Raw genomic sequence first — 23,671 nt, 5'->3', positions numbered from 1 at the left:
GACATTACCTACCTTCGATGATGATGCTGTAACTCCTAAACCGGACACAGGATTAACTGCGAATGCTGTTGCCAACCATGACGTTATAGTGTCAGGAACAGTTGCAGATATGGTTGCAATGCCATTCGAACTGAAAATGGTATTGTAGTGTCAAAAGGAATAGGCAATGAGTTGTGAATGCCAAGAGCTAATATGCAGCATTTGAACAGGTGAATGAAACCACAACACTGTTGCTTACTAGATTCATTCAGAGTGATGAATTCCTACCTACATGCTTTCAGTGAGATTGACATTAGCCAGAACCTTACAATCGTTGGATCAAGTTCAGTTTCACCCTAATTATTAGTATTTGATTGTCATCATCACACCCATATTTGTGGTTATTCAAAGTGATAAACCCAGCTCACTCTTGCACTCACTCAAACACAAGGGAACCATTACAGTAAAATAATAGTATGACAATGTTCACGTGTATGAACGAATATTTGAACTATTTCTCACCCAATAGTAGTGTTTGTCCAGAGCCACGTCTCTGGGAAGAATTTCCTCACTCGCTCTACCTGCTTTAAGGGCTGACCTGTTCCAGTGTAAGGTGTTGGATAATTCGATATTCCTAGGAAAGGTGAAGCTGTTGGATAACCAGTGTAGCCACCAAGCGGGTAAGCTGTTGGGCCAGGGTAAGGTGTTGCTCCTGGATAAGGAGTGTAGGCCATTGGCCAAGCTGTTGGGCCAAGATAAGATGTTGCTGCTGCGTAAGTGTACGTGGGGGATGTCGGTCCAAGAGAGGGCGGATACGTGAGACCTAGTAATCAAGAGCATTATTTTCATAAAACGATGTTATATACTGTATGTTTTTGCCATGCTATGTGTGATTTACCTGTTACCCATGAACACATGCATAGGATTGGAAGTCTTTTAAGTATTCATTTAAGGTATACACTATTATCAAGTGTCATCCTGAATTAGTTCCAAGTACAACAAAGTAAATTCATACACGATGTCTGTAAAAAAAATGACCTATGATGCATACCTGCTATATGGCCATAAGCAATTCCGCCAGGATTTTTTGGCACATTTGCATCAGTGAAGATATAAACACTGACATCCTGGAATTCAGAAATAAAGAATATAAAGGTCAACACAATAAAGCTTAATTGATTTAACTTGCAAATCAGTATAGTGTTATTTCTTTTTTTGTGCCTTTTCATTAGTGAGTGTTTAAGGAACAACTGATGTTGTCTGTTGTTTGTCCAGAATTTTCTAGAAAAATTATTTTTAATAAACCACCCCACCCCCTTCATACACCCCATACACATACCCTCATACACAACCACCACCAACACATAAACACCCACCCCACCCAACCCTCCCCCTCCGCACACGCACCGACGCAACCCCCCCCCCCACCCCCCCCCCCCCCACCCCACCCCCCCCCCACCACTCCCCCCCCCACACACACACGCACACCAGATAATCAAAAGATAGGTCCATAGTCTTATCTCCCTGGGGATCCTACCTTGAAGACCTGACTGGCGTCTGTCTCTCCCGCATAAGTATTGGTCGTGCCACGGTTGTCATAGTATTTTAATTGTGTCTCCACCTAAATCCAAAGTTTCATCTTGTAAGATCTTAGTCTTTATCAGCAACATATATCAAGGGAAAAATAAATGACAACATAATTCATTTTATTCTTGAAGATGTTGGAAGTTATTGATTAGCAACAAAACCAACTGGAACAAACCATATCACTTGTGATGTCATTTCCACTGGCCAGGAGAGTCACTGATTGGTCAACAACGAGTAAACTGACCAATGACTGTGGATCAGCTGAGACTTTGACATCAACACTCTCATGGGGCTGCGATTCGTTCCTGCTAAAGCCGAGTGTCACCTTCAAATAAATAATTCCATGTTTTGTGTTGATCAATTAAATATTGTTTTGTACTTTAAACCGACACAAGCATGTGATTATGAATAACTATCGAAACAGTGATGATTTCAGATGTTTGCGAAAAGGTTTGCATCGTGCCTCACCGGTTGCTGTCCTCACAAACACAGACAAAGGCAAGTCAACTGTTCGCCTGAAATTGGGGGAGTATATGGTACAAGTCAAAATAGGTATCTGCATTGGACATGGTGTGTCAAATTGGATATTGTCCCCCACGTGTTTACGATTCACTTTACTTTGGCTTTGGATATTGTAACGCTCAATAAATAGACAGACAAAGGTAGTGACAGAACACAATTTGACGTTCATACGCTTTTCAGACCGTGTTCTTGAAATGACGTAAACACTGACGGACTACTTCCACATTCCCAGGGAATCTCCTGGGAATTCCCTAGCACGAATAGATATATAAGCATTCTTTCTATTCATTTAAGACCCTTTAATCTTGAACTCAGCGTTTTAGTATACATTGAGAAACGCGAGAGAGTTTGACTGCATAATCGTTCACGAATATTCTCGCTACCACCCATCCCAGTGAACAAAACGAAGAAATACACATCCAAGCTATCGTAGTATCGACTCGATCCGTGTCTAGGCTGACAGTGACAGTCAACAGCAATCTATGAATTTACCTTCGTGTCTATTTTACACACCTTTCAGACAGACAGAACTTTATTCAATATTTTAGGCCATATGACCTATAGTACAGTAATGTTGTTGTTTTTTTGTATCAACATTGTACAGTCACGTGTAGGTAATAATAAGTTTACATAAAATATTAACGTCTAATTTCAAAAATCTTCTTCAGGAATATTGACAGAGATGATATTGTATTTGCATTGCAGGAGTTCAACAAATTTCTCATCAGTTGTTCATCTTTGTACATAGTTGAAATCATAGGGAGGTATCTATTTCTAAGTAACTGATAATATTTACAAATGAGAAGTACATGAAACTCATCCTCAACATAGCCTTCATTACAATAACGCCATAAACTACTTTCTTTATCTTGTACATTTTTCTTTCTGAGATTGTTAACATTAAAATTATGTAATGTTATACGTAATTCACACAAAGATCTTCTCAAAGTTCTATCCTGAAGTACAGATACATATTTTTCAGGAACAAGTAAAGATTTTATATTCGTATAATGGCATAAAAACCTTGAGGATGATATTTGACAGTGCCAATCTTGTGAAAATATATCAACTAATCTTTCCTTAAGCATGAAGATAAATAGTTTATCATTTCCAACATCTTGAGATATTCATGCAAGAGAAAAAACAGAATACAAAGAATATTTCTGATATCAGACACCCATAAACAATATTTACCCTTTTCATCCAAGGCTTTTAACATATTATAACAATGAAGAGGAAATCTATTTGAATTCACACGAAGTAGCTTTATCCAATATTTAACTGCCTGTAGCTGGGATGAAACAAAATGACTGGTACGACCAGTTTCTCCCAGAATGGCTTTGTTAGAGGCATATTTACCGACACCTAAAAAACGTTTAAAGTACATGGCATGATTTTTTTCTATGGAATCATTATAATGACATCCCCATATTTCTGAACCATACAGCAGAATTGGTGCTATTTTTCTGTCAAAAATGTCCGAAACAACTCGGAAAGATAAAAATTTGTTTTCTTTAAAAACTGTATAGACAGGAATTAAGGCTTTATATGCTTGCAGAGCCAACTGCTTACAAGCTGTTGACCATGCTAATCGAGAAGATACAGTCAATCCTAAATATTTATAATATGAAACAATATTGACTGTCTTATTACAATGCGTCCATTTTTCAAATTTATTTAGAATACCACCTTTTCTGAAAACAATAACATTTGTCTTTTTCAAATTTACTTCAAGGCCCCATTTCTCACAATATAGCTGGAGAACATTTAACTGTTTTCATCAGCAAATAGTAACAGCATTATATCAATTATATCTTGTGACACAAAAACTCCGTAATCAAATTCATGATACATTTCAGTTACAAGTTCATTTATGAAAAATATGAATAGGACAGGGCTGAGTACACAGCCCTGTCTTACACCAGCCGAAGTTCTGAAACATTCAGTGATTCCTTTATCTGTCTTGATACATGCCTTAACTGATGAGTACATGCTCTGTAGAACGTTTGACAATTTGCCTGTTAATCCTTTAGTAATTAATAAAAACATCATTTTCTTTCTATCCACATAGTCAAAAGCCTTTTTGAAATCGATAAAGGCACAATAAAAACGGCCCTTGGGTTTGATAAGATATTTTGTACACAAAGATTGAAGAATAAATAAATTGTCTGATGGAGAATACTTGGGTCTAAATCCAGCTTGGGATTCTGATAACAGGTCATTCACATCTAACCATGTTCTAATACGTTTTTCAATTACAACAGAAAACAATTTGCCAGTCACATTTAAGAGAGAAATACCTCGGTAGTTACCTGGATCAGATATGTTTCCAGATTTATGTAGAGAAATAATCATTCCTATATTCCAGGAATCTGGAAAAACACCAGTATCTAGAATTTTATTAAAAAGCTGCCTAAGATACGGGTTTATGAAATTTGTTATACTTTTCATATATTCAGGGGGTATACCATCCTCACCGGCTGCTTTACCCACTTTTAACCCATTTAAAGCTTGTTTAATTTCATTTTCAGTAATTTCACCTGATAAGAGCTGGTCAGTAAAAGGCATATAATTACAATGTTGACATGAATGGGAATCTAAAAAATCCTGAACTGATTTATCAAATTCATTTACATCTCTGTTAAAATCTGGATTTAATAAGTTCTTAAAATATCTAAACCAAGTGTCAGGGGTTATATCACCTTGTCGTGCGTTTCTTCTCAAATAGTGCTTTAGAGTATTCCAGAACTCTTTACAATCACTCATATTTGCAGCCTCGGTTAATTTTTTACTCATATGTATTTTATACTCATTTTGTTTAGTTTTACACTTTTTGTCAGTTTGCAAAACAGAAATAAAATCGTCAAACATTCGACTACTTTCTCTGCTAAAAACATATTCTTGATATGCTGGTATTCTGTCTATAGGAAGCCTATATTTAGGAACAGGAGTGAGGGTAATACCAGCAGTGTTATCTGTAGCTTGCTTACTCTGTAACTCTGACGTGAAGACATGTTCCATACTACATAGAACCGGCAAGTGGTCGGACTCGGTTCTGTTAAGAACCACCAAATCAATAACCCAAGAGAAAAGCTCAGATGATACAATAAAGTAGTCAACAGTACTACACCCAGTATGGGAAACAAAAGTAAAATCTCCATTTCTATCAGATGTAGATCTTCCATTTACAATATGGATACCTAATATTTTACATAGGTCTAGCAATGATCTACCAAAATTATTAATTTGGGTATAACATGACGCACGGTGTAAAGAGAAATTATCAGATTTATAGTCTTTATTTATATGTAAATAGTCAGTCTCATCATTCATGATAAATCCTCTTCACTTCCTGTTCTAGCATTGAAATCAACACATAAGATGAATGTACTCCCCTTCCCATAGTCATGGATTATTTGACAGACCTTTCATTACCGTTCAATGGTCCGATCAATACTGACTAAAACATGTCACCGCCACAGGTTCATTTACAACTTCCGAAATCTCTCCCGTCATGTTAATCGTGTCGGCCAATTTTCAGTCTTGTACTTGGTGTAAATGTCTTACGACGCGCTGTCATTGTGACTGTCTTACTAGGGTAGTTCTTAACCGACCTTTCTCATTTAATGGTGATATTATTTGAAGACATGTGTTGTGTGAGATGTTGAGCAAGTTCTGCATACATACGCTTATGTCACCTCTCTCTTTGAGGAACTAGTACTAGTTTATTCCGCGATACAGTTGGCTGTTGTATGGCTGTAAGTGTATACATGAAGTCACACGTACACACGTATAATTGTGTATAGATCTAGGCCTGCATCCCTGAGGAAAGAAATTGTGATAAAACAATATAAGAATTGACTTTCAAGCTCCGACGTTCATACCGTTTGGCCCTCACTCTATGAAGGTTCATACTCTAATGAACTCACACAACGTGAAAGTCAATCCTTAATAAATGTGTGGTTATCCAATTGCATATATTTATTGACCGATTTGGGGGGCGTATGAATAATATTTCCGATCGGTGTACGCTTAAAGTAGCAATACCTTGTTGGTGAAGAGTCCCTGCACATCGAAATTTGTACTGTCTGCAATGACCTCACCATCATCAAGAATGGAGTAGACAAGAACGCGAGCATGAGGCGCCATCTTGGGTGTGACAGGTAGAGTGAAGTTGAAGCTCTTCTCCATACCACCATCTAGATACCCGGCAGTAACAAAGGATCCACGGGAGATAACCTTCATGAGAAGTTGGGCATAAGTACGTGAATGTGTACACTATCACCACCAATCTCACCCTTCACAACATGACTAAATTCATGTGGAACATTATCCAAAAAGTATCTTGGTTTGGGTTAACATTTCTTGAGATATGATATATGTATATGTATATGTATGATGTAAATAACAAATAATTGTGTTGTATTCAAGTGTCTTATTGGATACGTAAATGTAAGTAAAAGACATTTAAAAAAAATGTATTTAGAAGCAAAGATGATAGATGATTATACTTCATGATATAATGTGAAATGACCGGGTTCGAATCTCTGCATTGGTACCTTTCAAGAAACCTTTTTGCTTTGATTGTATTATTATATTTGACTTTAAAGTTTAAGATCTATTTACCTCGTACCAGACTGTATCGAGCGGTTGTGTGGACTTGATGAGGATGTTGGCATTTTCTCCGGACTGAAGGCAAAGAAAATCACAGTCATTCTTGACTTCACAATTTGATGAATGGCCATTATTGTTATCGTTATTTACTGATCATTTTTGAAGTTTCTTTTACCAACTAACAGTTTTTAAGTAAAATATTTTAACAAAACAGCTTTATTTAACCGTGAGTTTTGTGTTGTGGAGGTAGAGCTGTAGGAAGGAATCAGAGGGGGAGTAGGCTTTCTTTATTGTCCATGACGTTGATGTCTCCTCATAAAAAGCCTGTGGATGAACAGGAAAGAGACGATTGACCAACAATTACTGGAATGCATTTCATGGGGTACTACTTATTTCCATAAAAAAAGGAAAGAACCCAGTTTAATCTGCCAAACTTTGATTCCGACGTATTCTTATTTCTCTCAATACCGGACCGAATTCAGAACCCCTTATTTATCGTATAAAGTAAAATCTGTCCAGTCCGAACTTCTTTTACTCCGGATTTAGGACTGATACTGTGGGACAAAGGACTAATCTATTATGTAATTGACAAATCCAACTCACATCGTTTATGCTGTTCTCATCAATACGGTGCCGTATGTAAGTTAGTGTTGCAAAAATAGTATAACAATGTTTGGAACCTTTAAATCTTCGCTGGTTGAGCTGAATGTACCTTATTTGGCATGTCCGGCTATTGACTTTGTAAAAGTAAGATCACATATAAATAAAAACCCACAAAACCATTTCCGTAGCCACAAGAAACTATACAACTTATGTACCACTTATTGTACATTGGATGCTTCTTTCATCAGAAATGTCTTATGGTTATGGAAAGAGTATTGCTGCTTTCATTTATTAATATGTGAATATTCTAAAAAGTAAACACTGTTGACTAAATTTCCAGAATCACAATCCGTTGAGTATATGTTACTTTTACTTTTATGATAATGTCAATAGACGTCTCAGAACAAAAATATATCTGCAAGTTTCATGATAAAATATTACAAACAAGAATATTTATACCAGCGCAATAGTTGAACCCAACCATTTGACCATCCTGAATTTCTCTAACGTAAAAAAATGGCAAAATAGAGAAAAAACATTATCCAATGCCTGTATAATAAATCGGTTTATTTATTTATTTTCCGAAATGGTAGAATCTGTAGTCAAAGTAAGAATACAATACCAGTTCATAAACATTTTAAAGGGATATCAAAAATGAATATAAAGAAGAAATAAGACAAAAAGAGTGTTTTGAATAATTTCGTTCTGCGGATTCATAATCCAAGTAATAAAAAATATGTTTGAAGAGTTAAAGGTATGGTTTTCACGTCTTAACTGGAAAACCCCCACATATGCCACTTGTCAAAGTATGCATTGAAGTCAAATGATTTGAACAGACTGACCAACGTTTATATCCTTAGCAATCTTGCATAATATACTTGATGATATCAAATGAACCAAACTCGTGCTTGATTGATAGCACGTGTACAAAAGTAATTACTGTATTATTCTGTGACTTTTAATGAAATTGAAAGAAAGATCAATATACGAATTCGAGTTTCGGAACCACTACAAATAATGTACAGTATTATGTATTGTGTCCTTCACCGTTATCGTCACCGACACAGCATCCTCTGGAATTGTAAGTGTGACGTCCACAAGACCATCTGCTGGAACTGGAAATGTCTGTTCATCAAGACCATAAGTCCCCTGGAAGTTGGAGTCGCAACTGTGGTAGCGGCTCTGGTTCGGGACTTTAACACGGTAGGTTACACACGGGAAGATGGTCACATTCTTCCGTGGGGTTGGGAGTGGCAGATCGTTTTGTAGGGAGACTTTCACCTGAAAGTAACCAGTCCTCTAACCAATTATATAAACTAAATGAAGAGTGTCAATTTCTGTCCTTTACACCATCTGTATTTCAGATTTCCTGACTGAAACAGGTTACAAGTTTCATTTGAGGTTATGCAAAGGCGAATTTGGCTAAGATGTTTAACTTAAGCTTCAGGTATACTGATGAACTGATATAGCTCAATAATGGTCGAATAGCCAATCCCCTTCCTCAGATTTATCCACCTGAACATGAAATAAGAGACTAGTGAAACCACCTATTCGTTTCTTATTTAGATCTATTCACATAGATTTCCAAAGGTCAACTTTCCCAACTTTCAACCGATGTCCCAGCGTCTCTAGCCTAGCCTTTGGTATCTACGTTTCAAAACTCTTGAAGTACAAACGAACGTTATCTTTCTTCAAAGATTGCAAAGAGCGTCATCAGACCTTGCTCAAAAGTTATTTGTTCAGGGTTACAACATTTAAGGCCTCAGTGAAGCTTCAAAAGTTTCATGGCACAATTTTGACTTGCACAATCGACTTGACTTTGCATGTGTTTGTGACGAGTGTCACCAGTGGGACAGAATGCGCGAACTATTTCGCGAAAACCTGGCATCATCACTATTTGAGAGTGATTAAAAACCTCATGCTTAACGCATAGTCGTAATCGTGCAATGGGTTCTGCTTTTAAGTAGCTATTTGTTATGATTATGGAAATGTTTTCGTCGCGTTTTATTATAACATGTGATTTGTGTAAGGCAAAGCAATACTCCCAGGTTATACTTTGAGATGTTAGACAGGAGGTGTTTCCTGAAGAATTGACGTGTCCTTACCGTGCCAGTGTATTCGAGACCAGGATTAAAGTTGTGATCACTGTAGTCGAGGTAGGTTAGCTTCACCGCGTTGGTATAGAAGGTCACAGTCGAGGAACCACTTAGTTTCTTGCTGGTCAACGTCTCTGTGACAGTGACCTGTATCTCCAGTGTCTGACCATTGAGGTAAGAGTTGAGGTGCTCAACTTCCACCATTGGGATCGTGAACTTACTTTCTCCGTCAAGCTGGGTAAATAATCACACACCAACAATAACTGAATATGGCTTTGTATATATATATTGACGAAAGTATGTCACAGACAGAACGTTTGTACCAGACGATGTAGTTTTTTAAAATATTTTTACAAACAAGATGCATTCTTCCTTAAACTGTGGGTTCCATATTCTAAATTAAGTGTAAAGATATTATAATTTCTTGGTCTTCAGTAATGCCTTTGACAAAGCCGTCTACCTTTCAAAACATTTGAATGCAAATGATTTTTTTAACTTAACAGTAATCAATTGTATTTGTTGGGAAAAGACCGGCATCAATCTACATACTGGGAAAGTCATGATGATCTTCGGTTGCTCAGAGGCACAGGATCCAGAATAACCTCCGGCCATCTTAGCGTGAATTTCGGCGACGCCTGACACTCCCTCGCCGAAGGTATACCTGTAGGAAGCAAAATAAAAGACATGCATGTTCTAAGGTTGATACATCATTTGATTTTGTCATTTTCAGCTTATTAAAAATGTGGTAGCAGTTAAGCATGTATTTGTTTGTATTTGTGACACCGGTGGGGCAGGATACGTTCACCTTTTCGCGAACACCTGGTGTCATTACTATTTAGTAGTGATTCATATACATATGCTTATGGTGTAATCGGAATCGTACCATGGACATATTTTTTATGATTATGGAAATGTTTTGTGTTGCTTTCATTTTGAAAGATTTTTTTTTATAAATTCACATACTTTGCAAAAACTTTGCCCTTAATGTCTCGATCTGTTACCAGAGCAAAACTTGGAACATCCACTGTTACCTCAAAGCGTGGAAGGACTAGTGAAGAAACAACGTAATGTTAATATGATTCATCTGTGAGCAAAACGATTAAACCTTACTATCTTACTATATGTATATAACGATGTTGATGGGAACTTGACCATTACTTGCACTGAAACATCTGTTCCAACCCGTCTAATTACCCACTTTTAAGATACAAAACAAAAGTACTTCACTTTTACAAAGTATGTCAGGTTTTAATCCAAAGTATACTCACAATAGTTGGATACCTCGAATTTCTTTTCTTCCATTGGGCTCTGTTAGGGTGAGATTCGTTTAACAGTGAGTTTTCACGTTTTTACGGGCAGGCATAACATTGGACTTGGTGATAAGGCGATATCATAAAATGTCACTGCCTTAGATACATAGATTACATTTAGGAATGCAGTATCAACATAATATTGATTACATTTGCTGGTTGGATATGCATATCAGAGACAATTTAAGTTTTCGTAAGTTTTAGTACATATTCACACAAGTATATGATAAGTTTCCACTCAGCATAGTCACAAATGACATATGACATGCATACAAGTATTTTCCAGAAGAACATGTTAAACGCAACTAACTTGACGACACAGCAACAATTGCACGAAACTAAGTGTGTATAGAGGTTATCACGCTAGTGTGTTTGGGGATGGTAAATTTCCTGCATTAGGAATAAACATTGTATTTAGCGAGCCTTGGCGAGCTAAATACATAGTGTTTATTCCTAATACAGGATATTTACCATCCCCAAACACATAAGCGTGATAACCTCTTTATCATATAATGTCATTCTTTAATTCTGTACTTCAAAATCGCTTTCCCTCTCTCACAAACATTACCGAAACATTGCGAGTTTTCCTGGAATGCGCGCATTAATATTTATTACGTCAGAGGGTGAGTGATGTGTCAGTCAGACAGTGACAGTAGCGAATATAGTTCCAACTGAAATCTATTTCTTATACAGTGGCGAAGCAACATAAACGCAAAACAACTATTGTTTTAAATTGCCTTTCGCGGCAATCCATCGGTCTGTCCGCTAGAGTAACTGCCATTTGTCAAAGGGAAGCTACTCTAACCCTAGTCTATGAGACGTCACGGCCACGGTCAGACGTTGTTGACAGTCGGTCTATCCTGTCATAACGTTAAGAAGTGTAGTCAGATGTACACACAGCGACAAAACGAAACAAGGTAACAATTCAAATATATTTCGGCTAAATCCAACTATTTTAATTTGTGGAGAAGGTTTCAAGCCGCAGAGGTCTACAAGCACAGATATGGCTACTGATCCCGCTTGGCTAGGCCTCGTGCCCTCGCAAAATTGTTTCGAAATTTATATATCTCCAAAGTTGCCAAAACTTATAAAATGCCTTATCTACGTCACAGTTAGACACTGATTTTCAGTATATTAGACTGTTCTTTTGATAATGATAGCAATTATCCCTGTAGTTTATCCCGATTCCCGATGGTTAACTCTGACTCGATCGCCGAATGACGAGGGCGACGCCATGTTTGTTTATGTAAACAGTGAAAGAAGTCCCTCCTTGACCTTTGATATTTGCATCTCTATCCGCATATGACCCCAACGGATATCGTTTTTTCCGTTGGCTTTATCCTGCCGAGAAACCTACCCATTATATGAGTCAATTTCAAAAGATGTCACTATTTCTGTTCGAACCCATTACAAAATTTAAAAAAATATATATTGACATTGCAATTTGTACAGATTATCACCTGCAAAGTAATGCATCTAGTAAAATGGTTATTTTCAATCATTGTGTCATATTATGTGTTTTTGATGCGTTTTGAATGGGTAGAAAGTGCATTTTTGGCTGTCCCAGTGCATTAAGCTTCAAATTTGAGAAACTGTCATTTTATAAATATTGGCATATATATACTATTACTGTGGTTATCATATAAAAACTAGATTCATTTAGGAATTTCAGTGTGTAATTTCAATCTAACTGATATAATTCCTGAATAATAATTATATATAACACCGTCCTTAGATTTTGTGTCTTTCCTGTAACACTTAATAAAACTTTGGAATAATCAATGATCCCCAATGCAAGGATGTCAGTACTTTCTGTCATGCCTAGTACCATTTCCTATACAATAGGAGTGTGATGTGCCATGTGCACCAGGAGACAAATAAGCACCAAAAGTTAACCAAAAAGGTAAGGAACTGATGAGTACTTTCATTTCATGTCTTTCCCATAACGCTATGATTCAATGGAACAGATGAAAAATAGTTATTTCAAGTTCCAAGTTTATGTGCCAATTCATGAACAGAAAATTGTGTGAACATTCAGCTTCATGAAGGGACCATTAATTAGTCAATATAACTTTTTATCTAATGATTTGTCTTTCCTGTAACAGTCTTTCCTGTAACACTAAATTTTGTTACAGCTAAGACAGATTTTGTAATGGTAATGACTTTCTTCACTTAATAAGCTATAAAGTAAGAAAACTATTACTTTCTGTTCTTTTTCAATATTCCAACTGAATATTTTAATTCAGCAGTTTGAAAGACAAAGTTGTATTTTATTATTTTGAGCAACATTGTCAGAACATATGGTTTTTATAAGAAATGTGTTACAGTAAAGACATATTTTGTTATTGTAATGACATTTTGCAATTGAAAAGTTATAAAGAAACAAAGTAAATTACTCTCTGTTATGTTTGATGATATATTGTACTAAAGGGATCAATGAGATTTTAGTTACTTGTTCCTAAGCTTGCTAAAATAATTCAATATTCTAATTAATTATTTCAATCAAGCAGTTTGTAGGATAAACTTGCACTTTATCATTTTATGCAAAATTATTAAAACACCTAATTGTTATAAGAATTGTGTTACGGCAAAGATAGTTTTGCTTCAGTAATGACATTCTACCTTTCCATCAGACAATCAGAATCAAAGTAACTACTCTCTGTTATGTTTGATGATATATTGTACTAAAGGGATCAATGAGATTTTAGTTACTTGTTCCTAAGCTTGCTAAAATAAGTGTTTATGATTTCGGAGTTAATATGGTACCATGGTTATAGAAAAGACAAACTTTACATTTAACATAGAATCATGGCAGTGATCATGAAGTACCTAATAGCTTATGGGTATTTTCTATTTTGAAAGGTCAAACAAGTTTTAGAATACGAGTTTTGGAGAAAAACATTTCTTCACTGCACTTAAATGCAACTGTACACGCTTCTTTATTTTCTGAAAAGGTCTTTGTTGGCAAAGACAAACACTCAAGTATGATAATGTATAGATTTCATTACATCATCAAAATAATTTGAAATTCACTAATGCTGATTTCATGAAGGTTTACTGAATAGCAATGTGTGCTTGACTGGAATACAAAGCAACTCCAAAGTGGAATTTCAGAGTTGAATTGCACAACTAAATTAACCATGGCAATGACAAATGGTGAGCTGTATCCTTGTGCTATGTTATCAAATGGTAACTGCTCATGTGGCAGTGTACTTGCTTTTGGGACAATTGACAGAGCAGCAGAAATGACAGTGAGAGTAGTCTCTGAACTTGTTGCCAATGAAGCCAAAGATCTTGATGGAAATTTCCTGTCTCAAGGCATAAAGAAAGGATGTCAGTGTAAAGAGACATAACTTGCCACGTCATTATGCTCAGTATTCTGACATATATGTTCCAGAAACTTGTCTCACAGACAACATAATCCAAAGCATATTTCGACTCAAAACTCTCAAAGTGAAGAGGGACAAGTCTTATGGGAATCTGGAAAATTCACACTTTGGCCAATGTTTTGAACAGACCACTATACACAATCTATCCCAAATGTGGTTTGTGAAGGAGAGAAGGTGAAGGCTGAAGATACTGTTAGAGATAGAGAGAAAGTGAAGAGTGAAGATGAAGAGGCTAGTGATGGAGAAAAGGTGAAGGCTGAAGATGAGGAGGCTAGTGATGGAGAGAAGGGGAAGGCTGAAGATGAGGAGGCTAGTGATGGAGAGAAATTGTAGGTTGAAGATGAGGCTAGTGATGGAAAGAAGGTGAAGGCTGAAGATGAGGAGGCTAGTGATAGAAAGAAGGTGAAGACTGAAGATGAGAGGCTAGTGACGGAAAGAAGGTGAAGGCTGAAGATGAGAGGCTAGTGATGGAAAGAAGGTGAAGGCTGAAGATGAGGGGGCTAGTGATGGAAAGAAGGTGAAGACTGAAGATGAGAGGCTAGTGATGGAAAGAAGGTGAAGGCTGAAGATGAGAGGCTAGTGATGGAGAGAAAGTGTATGCTGAAGATGAGGAGGCTAGTGATGGAGACAATCATCTCAAAGTTACAGAAGACTCCAGAATCATCTCATTGTGAGGTTGACAATAACATTTGGTCTACAGTTAAAAGCCACTATGAAAGAGTATAATGTGTTGGGGAAAACAGCTATAATCTTTCAACTTTCTTCTTAGATGGCTTGATGTTTCAAGTGTTGCATTCCAGGTGGTAGTTTAGATTCTTACTTGCAGTTGAAAGTTGTGTTCTAATTGTAGGTCATGTGTTTTCTGACATTTTCTGAATTGTTCATTCTACAAGTTGACCAAGTCTTTATTGTCTCAAGTATACCACGATTCATTTACCAAATACTTTCAGTGTTTCACAATATTAGTAAAATTAATACTCAACCTCAAAAACTTTGGATTTGATTGTTGATCATAGAAACCATAAAAAAGAGATGAAAACTCTTCTCTGAATGTCTTTCATGTAACAAAATGTTGTCTTCACCATAACTGTCTTCTATCACATCAATCTGTAGATTTCACAATGAGATGGAAATATAACTATAACTACATCTAGTGGTACCCCTGTTTGGTAAACCTTTGTTTACTTATGAAAGTGAACTAACTAGGCTGACCAAAACTTCGTTTTACATTGTCAGTATTGTAACGTCTTAGGTCTTTCCTGTAACAGTTATAATGTAGGTCATAGGTAACACTCTTCATATTAATCATTTAAAACTATAAATATCACAAACATGTGCATTGTTATTCAAAGTAACACATTTTCTATTACAGTTACAATGCGGAAACTGCTTTGTGATCTAAAATGTCATTGTATGGTAATTTGTTCTGTGATGTAACAAACTTTTGTCCTTACTGTAACAGATTTTAGAATTTATCCTTTAAAAAGTTGGAATAAATGTATCAATATCACTGAAAAAGATAATGACTGGTATTACTTTTGCAAGCATTAGTATATACATTAGAAACATTTAAGATAATCTTTACCACCCTTTTCATACTGATGATATGAATTTGCAATGTCTTTTCTGTAACAAATATAGTCAATCCTGTAACATGCATGTCTTTCCTATAACGCACTCTTTAGAAAATATATATCTTAATATGTCTTTAGTTTCCGCAATGAGACATAAGTTGATCACAGTTTATCTTTGTTTATCAAATAAAAAACCTCCAAGAAATCTTGAAAATTTAGAAATCATAATATTTATGTTGAAGGGGAAACAATATTTCAAAGAATTGACACTGAGTACATATTGGTCATTAAGGGACTAAATAAATGCCCTTCATCCTCACTTCAAGTTTAATATACAAAAATATGAAGAAATAAATATGTTTCGTATGTGCTTTTTGCATTTTCATGAATTTTAAACCAAAATAATTCATACAAACATTGTTATGGGAAAGACAAGCTAAGTTTCAGTTGCCATGGTAACTGGTTATTCCTCTTTCTTAAAAGCATCATTAAGACTTCCATTTGATGTTACTGGCAGCTTCAGATATTTGTTACTCCATTTAAACCAAAAAAAGATATTATATCAACTATTGGATTTTGTAATTGGAAACTCAAAAAGTGACATCTTTTGAAAATGACTCATATGATAAACTTATTTATCAGATGTTATATATATAAAATATCTGCCGAAACAAATTTTCTAAACATGAAGAATATTGAAGCTTCTTGCTATGATTACGTTGGGTACTGTAACCCTGATCTTCCAATCTCCAAGGATGGGCATGACACTGAGTTTAAAGGACATAGTGATAACGCCAGTTGGATCCGCGACATTCGTTTTCAGCATCAGTTTGTTGTTGACGGGATCCTGCAGGTATAGCATGTATACGTGTTATCATGTCATAAACATTATTACAGTATTCTTGTGATCAAGTATATTTCCATATTATTGGAGTTTGGAATTAGAATTCAAGAAATTAGTAACACCACCAAAGTACAGATGCTAATCAGCATATGAACAATGAGAAAAACAAATTAAAATCATATTGTACTGTTGTTTACTGTTAATCTTTGGGTACAAAATTCTCTATAAGAAAACTATCAAAGCCAACAGTCAACCACATAAATATGCAATTTAATAAATTGCGTGCTTTCCTAACGCTCATGTGCAAGTGACATGACAACGGGCCATTGCAAAATCAACTATTTTTTATAACATGTATTTCGTATATGATTTCCTACTTTCGTTTCCATACCTTCCAGTCATGTAAATTGGTTTGTTTGGTGTGTAACGCCGCACTCAGCTATATTTCAGCAATATGACGGACGTCTGTAAATACTCGAATCTGGATCAGACAATCGAGTGATTGACATCATGAACATCCATCAGCGTATTTGGAATACGATGACATGCATATGAACCAAGTCACCGAGCCTGATCCCGTTAGCCGCCTCTTAAGACAAGCTTTGGGTGCTGTAGATCAATTGATATGAATGTGACATAACATAATATGCCCAAACTCTAAATTTGAATAAAAACAATAGCTGAATTGATACATGATTTATGATCAGTAAAAATTATGTGGCTTATAAGTCATGCCCCAGAAAGGAACACTATCCTCACCTGGACCTTTTGCAAGGGAAATGCACGCACACGCGTGCACTCTTAGATCATTATTATCAAAAGATGGTTAATACAAAAGAAAATCTACGACTGTACGATGGGGCAGGATGAACACTCACAAATATCTCGATTGTCATATTTCCAGTATAGGTGAGAAGGTCAGGGTACACAGCAAATGTACGGAAGTTGACTGCAAAATAGAAATGGATATACTTAAAGTGCAAGTCTCATGGGTAGGTACAACGTTGCAGAATTAGATAGATCGTAATATCGTCAATGAAACATATCTTATTCAAATCATCAAAAGCGGCACGAAATATTCACTTAAGTCTTGCTCTCAAATAATCAAAGACAAAAAACGAAAATGCAGCGGAGGCGGAGACTATGTAATATAGGCTTCCTATATGGATACTGATAGAGATGTTCTCCACAAGTGCATGCTTGATTGCACAACAAGCTCGCCCTCTGTTTGCGGTAACAGTCAGCACAGCAACTTTACATATTCACGTGTTTAATGCGCTGATCAATTTCAACGATCAGACCGGCGCCCAGTCTGCCTGCTTCCATATCGGATTTATGAATCGCATTGCGGGGCTTTTTCAGATTGCACATCTGTTTAATTACATATGTCAACTTGTGCCTTATTGGTAACGACATTGACTGCCTTTTTAGTAACAACATTGACTGCCTTATTGGTAACAACATTGCCTCATGATCAGTTGTCTTCTCATGTTCTTTTAATTACTTACAATGTCATGATCAAAGGTCGTTTCACACACTGCAAAATGTGTGCAATTATATTTTTTGTAGGAATAACTCAATCATGGCATCAAACAGTCCTAATGTTTATACTATCAATATATATGTTTAAGCATTGAGCATAAAGATTACTCCTCAGCACACACTGGCTTGATAAACGAACAGCTTTTGCTGTGACCACAAGGTTAAAACAGGCAGATATAGTGTAACCTACTTACCCATAGATCCAGGTTTGTAAATGGCCTTGTCTGTCTGGATGAAGGTTGACAGGTACTTGCTGTAGTACTGCAGGTTGTACATGTTGCTGTGTTCCTCTCCAGAGCTTGTCTCTACCTGGACCTTTAGGATGTAGTTGGCATACTTCAGATCCTGGGGAATCTGTGGTAAAATGCATCAAGTTAGTGTCAGCGGAGGCTGGTGTTGAATCTGTAGAATGTATAATTATATGTTCTTGGGTTGTGAACTATTACGTTACTACAGTGTACTTGTTAGAATTTTGTTCTGAACAACAAGGAGATGCCGTAAATGCCATTGGCACACTGAAGATACACATACAGGCAACATCTCTACAAATACCAACAAGAGTAGATGTTCAATCTAAGTTGCTTGTGTCACGGATGAAACTTCCAAAGAAAATATCTTTTGAGAAAACTGTGAAAAGGTTATTTGTTTAGAAAGTCGCCACGACCATGAAAATTCGAAGGGTTATGTCATGTTTGTCACAGACCCGTCAAAATACAGTTTTGCGTTTCTACCAGCTACGGTTTGGACCGTTTTATTCAGTTCTGTCTTATCAAGCGTGATTGTTGATCATGTATATGAAGAAGTTGCTCTATAATAACCCTCTAAAACCCTAATAATTATAAACGAACAATCATACAACAAGTACTGATACCAACGGTATATTGTCAACAGTAATGGGAAAATTAGTATTTTAAAATTGTCAAAACATGTGTCATAAGTCTTTGTAGGGGTAAAACAAGACAGTTATATTATGTTCTTCTCGGAGGACGTTATTGATATGTTTGCCTCTATAATAACTAATGAGTAATCATTCGTTGTGTAACATCAGCATTCACTTTACCCCTTTGAGTTACTTTTTTAAAACCTATAAACTATCCTTTATTACAGTTTTTTATTTTCATTACAGTAACCTGCGAACCGTGACAAGTTCCTACCATATACCATCATGTTTCCTAGCAAAGGAGAGGTTGTATTCATCACGTGACGGGTCAAAACAGATTACGTGAAGAGTCAATATTCAAAATGAGTGTCAGTCAGCCATGTGATTTGGGGGTTTATTGAAATGTATTGTTTCATTACGTGGCACAGATTAACCAATTTAATTATAAAAATTCTTAACATAGGTAAAACATAGGATATATACCTGATGTGAGAAAGTGAGAAATATAAAACATACATGTTGTTCTTTGTAACAAATGTATTGGACCTAATCTTTAGAGATTTCACACAGGGCAAAGTAACTTCCTAATTTCATTTGGGAATCTTTATCATAAATAGATATTAAAAAATGACCAGTGTGAATTTAAAAAGTATTGTTTACATTCAGTGATTGAGAACTGCAATCATGCTATTACATAACCATAAGAATTCAGTCCAGTGCACGATTCCCACTACATCATAAGCATGTGGTTATGAATCACCATCAATAGTGATGACACCAAATGTTCGGGCAAAGTGAGTGCATCCTGCCCCATCGATAGCACCCGTCGCAAAAGACAAGTCAAATACTTGAAAACGGTAATGTTAGTCATTGATTCGTCAAATTTGGAAATATTTCTACCATAAAAAAATAATATAATAAGGCCTTGCATGTTGTAAATCTGTCAGTGATCAAACATCTTTTGTAGCAAGACTCGTATGGCGCTCTTTGCAAAACGTTTGCTCGATTGTACCTCGAACATGTATGTAGATGAAATGGAGTAGTTGGGATATTGCTCTACATAAAGGGAAAGTTGAAGTCATTATCTTGTGATACAATCTGGTTATAATTTGGTTTTCAATTCTGAATCTGTATGCATCAATCTAAATATGAAACAGACCAGACGGTTTCACTGGTCTCTTTTATTTAAGATAAGGTTGGTAAATCAGTGGAAGGGGGTAGGTTACTTGTATTTGATCACTATTAAAAGATATCTGCTCATCGATATACCAGAAGCCTAAAATAAACTTCTTGGACAAATTCCTGTGTTTTTACTTTGCCAATCCAAGCAAAACTTTCTGATCATATGCAGAAAGAAACATATAAGCAGGAAGGAGAGCACAATTGGTGGTATCCATGGGGATGCCTACTTCTTATTTGGAAGTCAAGCATTTCACATATTGTTTTCCCAGTAAGCCATGGATGATATTTTTTTTTACGATAGAGATGTAACTATATCTATTATCACCACGTTCAGTTACTAATGTGCCATGGCTCAGGGAAATAAGCTTTTTCTTTTTTGTCGTGTGGAAGAGCGGTATACGAATTTGAAAAATAGAATGTTTTGACATAATTGAACTTAGTATTTTTCTTAAAATCAAGTAAATCCTTTGAGATTCATATTACAATAAAAGAATTACCTCTAGCCTTTTCCTAATATGTTAAAAAAAACTTTGGACAAATCTGTTCCAACTACTGGTTTCATACAAGTGTATTGTTTCCACTATTTCAATGTGAACGTATAGTCTATCTTGATATTTGATGCAGTGAAGACGTTGTCGTCCATACACACTCGTATAGGTCATTGTCTATTACGTTCATGTAACTTACCTTGACTTTCACGATACCTGCGTCACCTGAAAATGTGACAAAGTAAAAGTAAATGCTTAATTACAGTGACCACAGACTCAATTCTGTTTTCCCATACACTGATATAGATGTGATATAGATCTCAAATAACTTTTATAACTGCATAACCATAGGGCATATTAGCGAGAAAAATACCTCATACTAGTTCCTGTAAACACTTTGGGACTGATAAGCTATAGTTTTGAAGAATTTGTATAACGTATAACCCTTTTATTCTAATAGCATATGTGCCATCTCTTTTAACCTGTCAATGTAATTTTGTGACGAGAACTTGCTTCAGACCATTTTACATGCAATTAAAGCTATACATTAATTTGTGTGAGGTGCTTTTGTTCTCCATTAGACTCAAGAACACACCACCTCTGCTTGGAAATTATCCCATTTTTAGATATACACTTTGCATAGCTAAATGTTTCGAAGAAGAATCAATGTTATCAAATTGTTGAGAAACTCAAAATCTACTTTCCATAAAGATATGACAGATAACATATTGCATGATTTGTAGTGATAATGTTAGATTTCATTTGGGTGAAATGTTTTGTATGATTAGTGTAATACTTCATAAGTTATTATGTATAAAAGTTCAACATTATTCTGACTCATTATGTGGCCTACCTCCGAGAACTGTGTTTGTGTTGTTGGCATGGTCGACGTAGATACGTTCATAGTGCTCGTAGGGGTAATTGTTCCACTCCTTTGTCTGTACACGTGCTGTCACAGTCAGGTCCTGACTGGCGTTCAGGGAGTTAACCCCCAGACGCAGGGTTGTAGAGGGGCTGATGGTCTGAGGGGCAAGGATAAGAAAGGTGCTGCAAGATGCATAAAAGAAAATGAAACAACACATTAACCATGAGATTATGTTGCAGTGTTATTTAGTTTAAAACGAATGCATGTGAGTTGTTTGTTTGATTAGATCCGTCAAGCCAAATCGATGGCTGATATTACGAACATCGATGTATGGCTTCAGTCAGCCAGATCGCATTGATTGCGACCCACATACAACAGCCCAGATGTTTATAAATCACTATCGCAAAAACAGAGCAACATTATCAGCCACAAATGTTTCACTTTTGTGAAGTATTTTCTTCAATTACTTGAAACATACTTACTTCACAGATTGATTATGTTCTGTTTACGTTTGCTCTTATTACAATAAATAATACTGTGTGCATAGTGCGTTGATCAAAACTATATAACGTAGCTCTATCATATGTACTGTTTATTGATGGTTTTGATTCTACATTTTCTCTAGGATTAAGGGAGAAATGAAAAAATTGTCTATAGGTATATGTTTTTATGGCTTTTTTAGGATACTTTATATGAAACCTTTTGTAACATCATTTCAAAGATACATATATTTCCATTTTGGATATACTCAATGTGTTCCACTTTTGTTAATAAGACATCAAACATAAACATGGAATGTGAAGTATAAAAAACCCATAAAAACATAACAAAATGTTTTCACATTTCTTAGAGAACACTGTTCTCTTAGAAACTTCACAGTTCAAATATTGTTACAAATGCAGGTGAAAGGTTAACAAAAGGTGTATCTTGTAAGGACATATAACGGCAGGAAGGTATGTAATGATTTCTGACAATGAAGAAACGTCTTCCATTCATATATTGAACTCGTGATAAATTAATGGGAGGGTTCTTCTTGCTACAACGTCACTGTCTTACATCTTATGATTCTTGGTAGCTTTCTTGCCACGTCAACAAATAAGTCTGCGATTACACTGACACGAATGAGGAAATAAATCTGAATTGAGTTATTATGAAAGAACCTACTTTTTAGCATAAGCAATGCTGATTGATATGAGAGGAAGTAGCTTCCACATGTCGGAGTTCCACGCACTGACCGGTTCTCTGTAACATGTATAGAAAATCCATCGTAACGTGTCATGACTCACTGTATGATACAAATTTAAGTTTAACTAAACAAATGATAACGGGGTTGTTTGGGTTTCAGGAGTGAACCCAGACCCCATGACATACATGTAATGTAAGGTGAGATAAAACGTTATGTACAAAATGAAACCATTTATCAAAGCGAAATATGATATTTTCTAAATTGTGTAATATAATCACAACCAAGTTTAAATACATACATATCGTCAACAAAAATCCTATGTTTGCAGAGGCAACTATATGAAATGGTCTTTATGCTAGCATGTATATTCAACTTGTACCACTGTGCCAACAATACCCAGTTGTTGAAGGACTTGGTCCTATTTCTCTACTTGTCCCTGCTGTTATCGGCTTACCTGCTGTTATCGTGTCTTGTGCAGCTGGCTTGGCTCTATGCCTGGAACTGGCGTCAAGTATTGGTGCTTGGCCTATAAAGAACACCTCCTATCTAATCAGTCCGCACCCAGTACTCCACTGCCTACGATTGCAGGCGGACACTCTCACGCAAAAGGGGAACACACACCATGCTCGCCCACATACAATTAATTGTGGCACTGATAATCAGGATCATACCAACCACCTGTTTGTGGAATACAGTTTTTTTAATCGCAGAGAGACAATGGAGTGTGTGGTGAATAACCATGTGTGTTCTGTGGAATATTTGCGTCACAAAGATGGGACTATATTCGTTACCGACTGGACAATATCCCTGGTAGATATTTTGTGTGAGAGGAATTGCTCATTTAAAAAACAAGGGATACAGATTAAACATATTTGACTATCAAAAGTGCATTGTTATTCAGTAAGCCAAGATCCCCTGCCTAAAGGGAAAATATGATTCAATTGCAAGTCTACAGTCCTATGTTGTCATATATCAGCTTCTTCTTAGTCTACACGATAATTATCCTGTCT

The 23,671-nt window shown here is 36.1% G+C and overlaps 1 protein-coding gene across 2 annotated transcripts in view; it reads right to left on the bottom strand.

The window, feature by feature from the left end:
* Window positions 1-23,157, bottom strand: part of LOC139450669 (CD109 antigen-like) — a 31,234-nt gene extending 8,077 nt beyond the window's left edge. Inside the window, exons 1-20 of one of the 2 annotated variants that reach the window (XM_071232465.1) lie at window positions 23,116-23,157; window positions 22,640-22,717; window positions 21,464-21,657; window positions 20,810-20,835; window positions 18,255-18,414; window positions 17,397-17,467; window positions 16,393-16,521; window positions 10,670-10,709; window positions 10,365-10,449; window positions 9,951-10,062; window positions 9,411-9,635; window positions 8,353-8,586; window positions 6,928-7,026; window positions 6,715-6,777; window positions 6,136-6,327; window positions 1,742-1,891; window positions 1,517-1,600; window positions 1,031-1,106; window positions 502-802; window positions 13-130 (exon numbers count right to left, since the gene is read on the bottom strand). In XM_071232465.1, the coding sequence (XP_071088566.1) occupies window positions 13-130; window positions 502-802; window positions 1,031-1,106; window positions 1,517-1,600; window positions 1,742-1,891; window positions 6,136-6,327; window positions 6,715-6,777; window positions 6,928-7,026; window positions 8,353-8,586; window positions 9,411-9,635; window positions 9,951-10,062; window positions 10,365-10,449; window positions 10,670-10,709; window positions 16,393-16,521; window positions 17,397-17,467; window positions 18,255-18,414; window positions 20,810-20,835; window positions 21,464-21,657; window positions 22,640-22,689 (2,409 nt within the window). In that variant the 5' untranslated portion in view covers window positions 22,690-22,717; window positions 23,116-23,157. Of the gene's footprint in view, window positions 1-12; window positions 131-501; window positions 803-1,030; window positions 1,107-1,516; window positions 1,601-1,741; window positions 1,892-6,135; window positions 6,328-6,714; window positions 6,778-6,927; window positions 7,027-8,352; window positions 8,587-9,410; window positions 9,636-9,950; window positions 10,063-10,364; window positions 10,450-10,669; window positions 10,710-16,392; window positions 16,522-17,396; window positions 17,468-18,254; window positions 18,415-20,809; window positions 20,836-21,463; window positions 21,658-22,639; window positions 22,718-23,057; window positions 23,076-23,115 lie in introns of those variants that run through there. The other variant, XM_071232466.1, reaches the window with a different exon arrangement.
* Window positions 23,158-23,671: the final 514 nt, after the last annotated feature.

Source organism: Haliotis cracherodii, unplaced genomic scaffold (genome assembly GCF_022045235.1).
Source record: "Haliotis cracherodii isolate W230 unplaced genomic scaffold, xgHalCrac1.p SCAF_8, whole genome shotgun sequence".
Classification (NCBI taxonomy): domain Eukaryota; kingdom Metazoa; phylum Mollusca; class Gastropoda; order Lepetellida; family Haliotidae; genus Haliotis; species Haliotis cracherodii.
This window is presented reverse-complemented; position numbering and strand designations above follow the sequence as displayed.